The sequence below is a fragment of the Palaemon carinicauda genome, chromosome 25 (assembly GCF_036898095.1).
Source record: "Palaemon carinicauda isolate YSFRI2023 chromosome 25, ASM3689809v2, whole genome shotgun sequence".
NCBI lineage: Eukaryota > Metazoa > Arthropoda > Malacostraca > Decapoda > Palaemonidae > Palaemon > Palaemon carinicauda.
This window is the reverse complement of record NC_090749.1, coordinates 53,972,832-53,985,331: the sequence shown is the minus strand read 5'-3', so window position 1 is coordinate 53,985,331 and position 12,500 is coordinate 53,972,832. Positions and strand designations below refer to the sequence as shown.

The 12,500-nt window shown below is 33.2% G+C and overlaps 1 protein-coding gene across 1 annotated transcript in view; it reads left to right on the top strand.

Moving 5' to 3' along the window:
* The window catches only part of LOC137619034 (uncharacterized), a 60,071-nt gene that overhangs the window by 37,597 nt on the left and 9,974 nt on the right, over nt 1-12,500 (top strand). The window contains exons 5-7 of the mRNA XM_068349231.1: nt 3,586-3,745; nt 11,599-11,714; nt 12,076-12,277. Coding sequence (XP_068205332.1) covers nt 3,586-3,745; nt 11,599-11,714; nt 12,076-12,277 — 478 coding nt within the window. The remainder of the gene's footprint in view (nt 1-3,585; nt 3,746-11,598; nt 11,715-12,075; nt 12,278-12,500) is intronic.

Genomic DNA, 12,500 nt, shown 5'->3' with positions numbered 1-12,500 from the left:
TATATATATATATATATATATATATATATATATGTATGTATGTATATGTATGTATGTATTTAAGTGCGCATGTATGTATATTTATTTATCTATATGTGTATATATAAATATGTATATATATATATATATATATATATATATATATATATATATATATATATATATATATATATATATATATATATATATATATCTATAATGTATGTATATTTTGTATATATATATATATATATATATATATATATATATATATATATATATATATATATATATATATATATAACATATATATATATAATATATATACATATATATATATATATATATATATATATATATATATATATATATATATATATATATATATATATATATATATATATATATATATATATATGATAAATTTTGCAAATTTTTTTTACGTGTTTTTCATATTCAAATAAGCCATATATATTTTTGATACATTAATGTCTGGATTCTCTTAACGACCTCGGGATCAGAGCCCCAGGCGAAATCACACAAAGACTGGAGCCAAGCTCTTGTCTTTGTGTGATTTCGCCTGGGGCTCTGATCCCGAGGTCGTTAAGAGAATCCAGACATTAATGTATCAAAAATATATATACGTATATATAATATATATATATATATATATATATATATATATATATATATATATATATATATATATATATATGTATATATATATATATATATATATATATATATATATATATATATATATATATATATATATATATATATATATATATATATATATATATATATATGTATGTATGTATGTATGTGTGTGCATGCGTATGCATGTATATGTATATATACCACACATACATAGTATACCAGGTTTACCCTCGTATGCTCCAACATAGACAAACCCCAACATATTATTTCCTATTATTCAAACCCTTCTCTGTTCACCCATATTTATATTTCCAGAGAAGGGGTCTGCGTGCCTAAAGCATCTTACTCTGCTGAGGGAGATAAGAAGGGGTTACGAACACAAGGTGATTTATCTTATACCGACACCATTTTTTCTCTTTCTTGCTTTTATGAAATAACCCTCTTGGAAAGGAAGCGATGATATTATACTCTCGATGTTTCGAACAATGGAAGGTCATAGGTCAGGGGAAGAGATTATATAGGAGAGAATTCCGAAGCTGGTCAGTAAAAGAAAGATCTGATTTCCACAGGTGCTAGTGATGTGAAACTTGTGATATTGGAAATCTTATGTCATATGTTTTGGTAATTATCTTGAACAGTTGAGAGCAAAATCGGTTTTCAGAGGCAAGAAATTACTCTTAACGATGAATGCGAAATTATAAAATCTTTAAAGGAATCAATTTCTGAATTTCTTGTAAAGGAAATAATTCAGAAAATGCTTTTTATTAATTAATAGGTTTCATTCTTTTAAATAATGGTACTCTTATATTTTACCTCAATTTGGAATATACAAATCAAGGATGGGATAATCTGAGGCACTGGGAAAACAGAAGCTGTTAGAGAACTTTATAGACTTAAGAATAAATATGACCACTGAAAACCCTGTAATATCATGTGACGTTTCTTTGATTGTGTCTTATTTACCTGCCATTTACATTTATACATAACGACAACAACAGCAACAACAAATGCAACCGTCTCTAGTCCACTGTTGAACAAATCCCTCAAACATCTTTATTCACGTTTGGGGTTTGGCCAGTTTTCATCATCACGCTGGCCTGTGTGGATTGGTGATGGTGGGAGACTTTTGTTTGATCGCTCACAGCAAACCAACCTAGTATTGGTAGCTCTGGTGACTAGTACAGCTTTGCTGATTATGACGATCCACAAACCCTTTCACCACGTTAAGGTAGCCCCATTCAGAAGGGAATATTTATACACAGCTCTATGGCAATAACAAAGTTTTAATTTCGACTATTGGGTTAGTTATCATTATTATTCGATGATTAACAATAGGACTTGAGATAATGTTCTAGATATTTATTCGAAGGGCCGTGGTTTAAGACCAGAACCACCCAGTTCCCCCACAGTCCACAATTTACGACCTTTAAAAAGCCCATTATAATATTACCTTGTTACAGTTACAACTCAATTTCTAACAGCTCCTGTTACTTGTGACCTGGTTCCCTGTCATCATCTCGAAATTGAAAGTTTCTGGTTCCTTGTTGCTCTTCCTAAGAACACCTTTGTAAACACAGGAAAGGTTAGGTGCGAGCGTTAGAACTATCAGGGTGATTGTTTTTTCGTTCCCGCACATTTATTGATAAGTTTCCCACTGGTAACTTATGTTTTGGTACTGTATTTTTTTTCAGTATTTGGTGATAGTTTAACGTGGTATTCAATACCCGTAGTTTTTTTTTATTTAGACCAGATAAATAGGAGGATATACATTGCATATATAAGTTTGAATTTCCTCATATATTTTCTGTTGCCTCCTTGACATAAATATATGGACAATTCTTCTCCTATTGTTGATTTTATTAACGGTAGTGCTCTCCCCTATTCTGTCTTTGTCACTTCAGTAATTGTCGATATGCTTTTTCCCTTTGCCCATTTCATCCATTTTCAGTCTTGTTTTGGCCCTTTTGTAATTCAGTCTTTTCCTTTTGTTTCTTCAATTCATTATTTTATTTGCTTTCTTCCCCCTTCAAAAAACATTATTCTGTCACTTAAGCAATCTTTGATTGGTTTCTTTTCATTTTCATTATCACTTTAGTAATACTCTCAGTAGACTTTTTTTCATAATCTTCCTTATTCTGGCTTTCTTTGTCTCCTCTTATTACTTCAAACTCTGACATTTTGGTCTTTATAATTGGGCACCTCACTAATTCTGTTAATTTCTATGTCCTTATATTCGTGCCATACATCTGAAAAAACGGTAATATAAGAGAGGGTCGGGAATGCCCACCCTGACCCTGGAGACCTTAGGCAATGGCATCAAGTAGGGACTATGGTGTACCTTCATTGTGCCTTAGACTAGATGACGGCTTCTCTAAACAGTTTTTCTTGCCTCCCGCTGTATCTTCCTTATACACCGAAACTGTATATATACTTCAAAGGCTAAAAGGTCGCTCATGAATGGCAGAGACAAGGTGCAGTGACACTACTGTAGAGACTGGCCATATATACATATGATCAGCGCCCAGGGCTCGTCTCCATCCAAGTTAGGACCATGAAGGGGCAGGCAATGGCTGCTGAAGACTCATCAGTTAGATCTATAGGCTCCCTCAAACCCCCGTATCCTTCTGCTCATAAGGTTGATGAGGTTGTAGACATTACAAGAAACTATCGAACTAGGGCGGTTTCGAATCCCAGTTCACCAGTACGCCAAGCAGGGACGTTTTCAATAAGGTACCACAACACAGAAAATATATATAGATACACATTGCGTCTCTGGATAGTAATGGATCTTCTCACTACAAGAAACAAACGAGCTTGAGTGTGTTTCCAATCCCAGTTCAGCAGTACGCCTGGCAGGGACGTTTCCAATAGGGCACCACAACACAGAAAATGTATATCGATACACATTGCGTCTCTGGATAGTAATGGTCCTTCTCTTCCGTACAGGAATCGGCCCTACGACACCAGGACAAAGGTCTGTCCTCAGAGGGCTGGGTAATGGCTGCTAACGTGTCTGGAAATGGGATGAACCAATGGGTCAAGTGCTCCGCCACCAATGATGTTGGAGGGTCGTCCCATCCCTGCGTCTTCTCCATTTCTTTAGTTGGTGAGTTCAAATATAATAAATCTTATAGACATTTGGTTTAATGCTTAGTCTATGCAAAGGCTCCTCAAGTGTTCATGTTTGTTTATTTCTTTCATTTCATATTGTCTTTCTCATGATATAGATTTTTCTAACCAAATTTATTTTCACTGAATGAAACTGTCTCGTTCAGATGAATGTTGTTGCCATATTAAGTCACTTCTCTTCTTTATATATTCTTTGGAAAGAAACCAAAGAGGTATAAATTGCAATTTATAGGTTATCTTGTGCGTTTTCATATAATGTTCAATTTCCATGTGTTGGTTTTTTGGTCTGAAAAATATATTACTGAGGTCAAGTGATTTGGTTCTTTAATTGTTTCCTTCGATTTCCTGTATATTTCTAAGCTCCCTTTATTTTCAAGGTCTTCTCCCCAGTGTCTGGATTTTGCTTTTGCTTTTATCTTAGTCATTTATTTGATCTGTCATATGTTCATGTTTAGCTCTGAAATACTTTTTCTTGTATAGTAAAGGTTATATTTTTTTTTATATCTCTGCACTCCGGCTTCCCTTCTATGCCCTGTTTTCATAGAAGGTTTCACTATTACTTCCATAATTGATGAAATACCTGTATTTTCATTTGCTTTTAATATTTTCCATTAATCCACAATTTCTATCCTTGTATATTTTCTCTTTAGTGTGTCTTCAGATTTATTATATTTGTTCCATATAAATTGGATGGTATTTAAGTGCCCTTCAAAAATTTTTTCCTTACGAGACTTTATTATTATTTTTTCTTTATACTTGCCATTGTTAGGTTTGCTGGTTTTGAGGCAATTTAAATCATTTCCATTTTCTTGTGTTTGGAATATACTCCTCTTACAATCCAGTTCAATGCCAAAATATAGAATATATTCTTTAATACTCTATTGCCTTTGATACGACCAAGTCTCTTTCCCTATTATATATCTTAATGTTCCCCTTTTCTTGGCATATCTCTAATGACCAATTTGTCCCTAGTTTTCTTTAAGAGCTGAATATTACATTTCGCATATGTTTCCTCTCTACCAAAAGTACAATGGCTCTGTCAATGCTAATTTTTTTTTTTTAAATTCTCCCTTTCTCTTCTACCCTTTTCATTGCCCTTCATGGGACCAGCTTACACAGTGATGTTCAACCTGTGCTTCTTGTCTTATTCCACTGGCAAATTCCATTTCTCGCAGACCCTCCCCTAAATCAATGTTTATTTTTTCGCGCTGGTTTATGCGAGATAGCATTTATGATTTTCGGAGAATTTCTTTTTTATTATATATATAACTTCAATCAGTATCTCCCTTTTTAGCAAGTCGGAAACCTTACTAAAGGCTATAGCAGTTACTATTTTATTATATTTTCATCACTTTGGCTCTTTTTGACAAAATATTGTAAAATAAATGTTTTATTTTGTCTCCTCTTGTGAATCCTACTATACATTCATCATCATCATTTTTTTCGTGTTTTTCGGTCTTCTCCGGTAGTTATTATTATTATTATTATTATTATTATTATTATTATTATTATTATTATTATTATTATTATTATTATTATCATTATTATTATTATTATTATTATTTTTATTATTATTATTATTATTATTATTATTGTTGTTGTTGTTGTTGTTATTATTCAAGCTACAACCCTTGTTGGGAAAAGAAGATGCTATTAGCTCAAGGGCTCCAATATGGAAAAAAAATAGCCCAGTGAGTAAAGGAAACAAGGAAATAAATAAATGATATAAGAAGTATTGAAAAATCAAAATAGTTTTTTAAAATATTACCAACATTAAAACAGATAATTCATATATAGACTATTAAAGGGCACTGGCTTTCCATCTGGCCCTAATTCATTTCAGTAACATTTCTAAACTCGCTTCAGTATTCCTCAGTTCGTTGTGAATCTCAGGTTTTGGGACAGCAGGTCCTGTTGCTGTCTTTGCCTCTATTGTAATAAAATCCTTGAATTTACTTGCGGTAATTATTGGTTTTTCCAATCGTTTTATTTTTTATTTCTTAGTATTTCTTTAATTGCTATGTTCATATGCTCTTGTTATCATCTACTTCAGCCATTTCGTTTCTATATTCTATTTTTTTTTTCCTTTATTCTTACTGTCTTATTTTATTTTCATGTTTGCTATATGTTTGTATGATATTTCATCATTCTTCTTTGCCTTCTTTTTCAATTATTTTCTCTCCTTTCTTATTGCAAAGATCTTTTGAATTATTGTTTTTTTCTCTGGTTTATTTAAGCCATTCATTATTATAACATTATATTCTTATCTCTTTTGCTTCTTATGCTATTTCCTTTATTACAAGGACAGTAGTTACATTCTTTATTAGATCTCGCAAATTTTCATTCCTTTGATCATATATATTTTCCAAAGATTCCCTCACTCTTCTTTCCCAGCGTTATCCTTACATTAAGGGGTCGCTTGCCTGGTGCGTCCTCTCCAGTGCTTTCTATCAAAGAATTCTCTTCCACCAAACCTCTTTTCTCCATATCATCCTTCACCTTATCTAGCCATATAATTATCTGCCTCTCTCTTGATCTTTGGCCCTTAACAGGTTCATCCTAAGCCGTCCTCACTCCTCTAAGTGCTTCCTCACTTCCTCCCAAGCCATCCTCACTCTCTCCCAGGCCCTCCAAACTCCCTCCCCAGCCTTCCTCACTCCCTCCCAAGCCCTCCTTACTCCCTCCCAAGCCCTCCTTACTCCCTCCCAAGCTATCCTCACTCCCTCCCAAGCCATCTTCACTCCCTCCCGACCCCTCCTCACTCCCCCAAGCCATCGTCACTCTCTCCCAGGCCCTCCAAACTCCCTCCCCAGCCATCCTCACTCTCTCCCAGGCCCTCCAAACTCCCTCCCCAGCCTTCCTCACTCCCTCCCAAGCCCTCCTTACTCCCTCCCAAGCCCTCCTTACTCCCTCCCAAGCTATCTTCACTCCCTCCCAAGCCATCCTCACTCCCTCCCGACCCCTCCTCACTCCCTCCCAAGCCATCCTCACTCCCCCAAGCCATCCTCACTCTCTCTCAGGCCCTCCTCACTCCCTCTCAGGCCATCCTCACTCCCTCCCAATTCCTTCTCACACCCTCCAATGTTTCCTTTTTCCTGAAGAGGTTTTTTTGGTACTTTCTTCCCTGGTCACACACAGATGTTCCTGAACTACTTTCAAAAGTACTCTCCACTCGTAAACTTTCATCAATCTCTCCTCTGTAGTTTTCTTTATTTTTTTTATTTTACATTATCAAGTCCAATCTTTCTAATCTGTCTTTGTCTGTTTTTGTTATTATTATTTCTTCTACTCTTCTATTGCTTCCAACTGTCTTCCTTTGATATTTCCATCTTCCTTTGTTAAAATGTTCGTTGTACTTAAGTATGATCCGAGATATTAACCAATGATTTTTCCTCTATCTTCTCATTGACACGCAAATTATCCACTCTTTTGTTTTCTGTTTCCATCTTTCAGAGAGTGTAAACCCTTGCATAATTGACATCAGTATTCAGTTAAAGTATTAAAGTATTCAGTGATCCTGCATCCAGCCTATGAATATTCCTCCCTAATTTCTATCCAAATTTTAACATCCTGAAAACCTGACTTACTTGGACGTTCACTAATATAATCAATATTGTACCAACCGTGTGTCACACAATTGTACATAATTATTTTGTATATATTATGCTTGTATCTGCGCTCTTCCCTCGCACTAAAAAGAACCTGAATGATCATGTCTCCGTTTTGCTCAGTAACATTATCTGTCTCTCGAACAGGTCATGTCCTGTTGCCTTGAGGTTTTGTATATAAAGAAGAGTGTTCCTTAATAAATAACTCAGTCATTTCCAATCTCCCTTTGAGTTCACAACTCCTCTCTCAGCCCGTCACAATATTGCGATTTAAATTTGATATTCCATTTTTTTTTAACATTCAATTCTCCCTTCTCTGTCCCTATTTCTGCGTTTTGTTATTCCATGCTGAAGGTTGGATTAATGTCCATTTGAAATGTAATATTATGTAATCTATATTTAAGAGACAATAATTTAGCTTTCGCTTCTATCTGATGTATTACTCTTCAGTTCTTTTGTTTCATGTATTGATTGAAGACATAATCTTTGATAATTCTTAAGATATCCCTTATCTATCTCTCCCTCGTCTCAGCTTGAATTAAACCTGCGTGAGATATCTGCAGGTGTAATATTTGCTCAATGATTAAATTTCGTTCCTGTAATGACTTTTTAAGGGAGCTACTAAATCTTAACGTCAAAGTCAACTAGTTATTTTCCAACCATCTAAATATTTCCATCAATGACAATAAAGGAAGAAAAAAGAACTAGTGCTTAATCTACGCCTAATCAGAGCAAGTTAATGCTGTATTAATCCGTTATGATGATCACTGTACGGGAATTGACTCCCTATTTCAGAGGGCTGTAATCTTATTATTGTCTATTGATCATTATGTATCTCTCTCTCTCTCTCTCTCTCTCTCTCTCTCTCTCTCTCTCTCTCTCTCTCTCTCTCTCTCTCTCTCTCTCTCTCTCTCTCTATATATATATATATATATATATATATATATATATATATATATATATATATATATATATATATATATATATATATATATATATATATATAACTTATTTTCTCAGAAAACAGTCCCTTTCTGTGCAGAAGAATTTATATAGAATTTGCAATGTGTAATTATTATTACTACACATCTGTATGCCAACATTAAAATAAGGTTAATCCATTAAAAGACTTTTTATGATTTACAAAAGATAGGATAAGGTTAGGCGGTGTATGGAACTACATGTAAATTTACAAATATAACTTGTAGGTTACATGAGATGTATGTTTAATGAATTCTCTTTGTAGAGGTACAGTTGGAGACAGGAATTCCTGGCATACTTTGCTCTGAGGAAGTGCACCCTGACACACACTTACTGCGCGACGAGTAACCAAACAGATAGTGTAGGGAGAGATGGCAGAATTTGTGGGGGATAAACAAAGATCCGCAAGTTGTACCAGGAATTCCTGTGTCCAACTGTACATATTAGGAAAGTCCAGGGCTACGTTAGTAAAATATCCTCTAGTAAATCAATGGCTTATGTGAATGTATAATTTCAGACGAATGTAATATTCTCTATACATCTCTTATACATTTTTTTCATTGGGAACTATTTAAAAAGATGAGCTTTGCTGGACATTTCTTGGCTATGAGTTGATATGTATAACTTCTGCTACTTTTTTCTATGAATATAGCGACAGTATTGCTAATTGTTTTGATATAGAAGTTGATTTGATAATTGTGATAATTAAACCTTTGGCCCACATCTAGGCTTTATTGTTCTGAATTCCTTAACCGTGTGGAACCTGTAGTAAGAAATAAGATGTAAATATAATTGTTTATTAATAATGATCAAAAATCAAATAATGATAATAATTATAACAATAGCAATGTCATAAGACTGAGAAGACTGAGTCAAATTCGTCAATAGTTAATAAACATATATAATAGTAATATGTTCTACAGTTTAGGAGTTTTATAGCTTAGTGTAATTAATAATAGTCATTATCAGTTGAATAACAATAATCAACAGTATCTGAATGCAAACAAAGGCACTGATACCAACTGACACAGTAATAGCATGGTTACTTATATGTAATTTAGTGACTACTTTTATGACAAGTTTTTATGTAAACAAACATACGTCAGACAGATTAGCGCCATCTGTGGATGTTGGGGCTTACCAATGCTGGTGAATTTAACAGAAGTTTGATGTTACTGTCTTCCTTGTTGTCTTTGCAGTACCATAGAAAAATATTTAATGATAAAGTTATATGTTTTTTTTTTTTTTTTTTTTTTTTTTTTTACATCTACTACTTGTAAAACCAACGGCCATTGACGACAGATAATTCTTCTATAGAATTGTAAAATCTTCCTTTATTATTTCTTCTTATAATCATACTATAATCTTTTTATTGTGAAAAGAACTAGTAAATAATGAAGGAGATTTAAAGATATGTACAGTAATATACAAATTATTTAAAGGATGTTTATATACGAATCCATCTTGGAAAGAGAATAATTTAGGTAATAAATTTTGTAGATATATTTTTTTTGAGGTCCTGTAGAGAGTAGGGTTCTCCTGCTTTATAGGACTGGGGAAACAGCCCTCAGAGTAAAGTAAATAATGTGTTATCAACATTAAACTGTCATATTCTAACATAGCGTTTGTTGAGATGAAAAAAAAAAAATAGGTAGGATTGATCAGAAACTAATTTCAAATCATAAATCACATTTCTTCCACCAAAAGGTCCAATCCCTAAAGCGAAACCAATCATAACATTTTAATTCGTAAATCCAAAATGAACAATAATTTTGAACGGAAAATGTGTATTGTTTCGTTACTCGGGAGGCAAAGTCGTAAAACTGTCATACTCCATAAAGCCCATTCATAAAAAAAGAAAACCTTGGCGTCGTTGTTCGAGGCACAAGCAAAGTAATCTGCTTGATGCATCCTTGGCGATGCACATAAAGCGTGAATTTTTTTTTTTTTATTTCCGGTTACGGCAACTCTTTTACTTACTTCTTAGTTTTGCTGTTATGAAAACAGTTATGGCCCATAACTGCCTGAGTGGGAAATAACTAGATTCCATGTGACTTGATGTCTGATTGGACCGTTTTTATGCATGAAGTATTGTTGCCGGTATATAAGTTCTGTGTTCTTTAATGGATTATTCACAAGTGTTTGTTGTTATTACTCGAGCTAAGAATTCTCTCTCGTTCTCTGTGTGATCCAAATGTTCCTTGAACATGGGGATATTTTAGCGAAAGATGTTCTCTTAGTTTTTATTTGCCTGGAATAGTATAACAAAACTTCGTCTTCAGCTATTTCATATCAGTTTTGAACGGATCCCTTGAAAACAGATTACAAATATATGATTCAAAACATCCTTAGAAAAGGAGCAGGTTTACAACATTCCTTGTCGTGGATAAAGTTTAGATCATTCCTTGAAAACTTTACGAGATAATGGTAAAAGTTCAATATTCCTTGAAAATGGTATGGTTAAAAGTATCCATTGGGAAAATACGTTATTTGGACCATTTCCTCTGTGTTCAGTCGATGCTTCGCATCAGCGCTTTCCAACTACTTCTGTCCCTCATATCTTGTCCTTTATAAAGCATAAGTCATTTGATTTTTTCCATCTGAACTTTGGCCATCCTTTTCCTCTTCCATTCATCTCCTTAATCACGACCCTTTTACAAACATGGTCCTCATCCATTCTTATAACATGACCAGGCCACGAGATTTGCGTCGATGCTTCCACCGCTTTGGCTGTTCCTGTTATAAAATCATTTCTGATCCTGTCTTTCTCGTGACTACACTCAAACATCTCAACCTCCTCATTTCTCCCACTTCCATTTTTATTCCTATTGCTTTTCTTATTACTCATAATTATATATATATATATATATATATATATATATATATATATATATATATATATATATATATATATATATATATATATATATATATATATATATACATATATATATATATATATATATATATATATATATATATATATATATATATATATATATATATATGTATATATATATATATATATATATATATATATATATATATATATATATATATATATATATATGTATATATATATATATGTATGTATATATATATATATATATATATATATATATATATATATATATATATATATATATATATATATATATATATATATATATATATATATATATACTGTATACATATATGTGTGTATGTATATTTTTATTTATATGTTATTCCCTTACTACAGAGCCTCCAAGTCAGCTGGTGGGATGTGCCTACCACGAAGTGACCACCGATTCTGCCGCAGTGACTTGCTCAGCCGGATCAACCTCAGAGAAACTGACTCCCACGTATCATATCGAGGTATTATTTCAAATAAACTCATTACAAATGAGGAAGTAGATAAATAGATTCCATGATTACTGTTAGTGGGAGATTTGCTAAGCACCCTTTCAATTTGTGCTTGTAGACTCGTGATTCATGCTGGCATGGACATTAATAGCCAAAGAATAGTGGTAGTAGAAAATACTATTATTAATTGTTAGAAGATGGTGGATGGTATTAAAGTGTAGTAGCTGTAAAAATAGTATTAATAGAAGAGAAAGGCAGATGATAAATATAAAAGTAGCAATGGTGTTAATGGAATTATTATCGATGAAATTTGAGGTTAAAACAAACATACATAGATTATATGCACCACAATCTTCTTCTTCTTCTTCTTCAGGTACGAGAAGGCAACACCGTTATCCTGACGAAGAACAGCTCAAAGCCTCGCTTCAATTTGAGCACCCTTTCCCCTGGGAGAGATTACGTCCTGGCCATGTATGCCAGCCAACAAAAAGGGCGTGGAAAAGAGACCACCTTGCTTTTGAGGACGCCCACACCAAAGGCGGAGGAAGTCGCCCCTGAGAGGGTCTCAATAAATTGTAAGTTTCATTTAAAAGGTTAACCTAGAGGCAAAGTTTATGGATATTTTTAAACATCATCATCCAAAGACTACTTTAGTAGTCTGATTTTAAAGTTTCCTATATTTTTTTAGCTTCAAGAAAGTCACATATAATGCACTGTTTTTTAAAGATTATTTTCCGTTTTTATTTCAAGAATTTACTATTGTGTCACATGCTAACCGTACTAAATGATACTATTAAT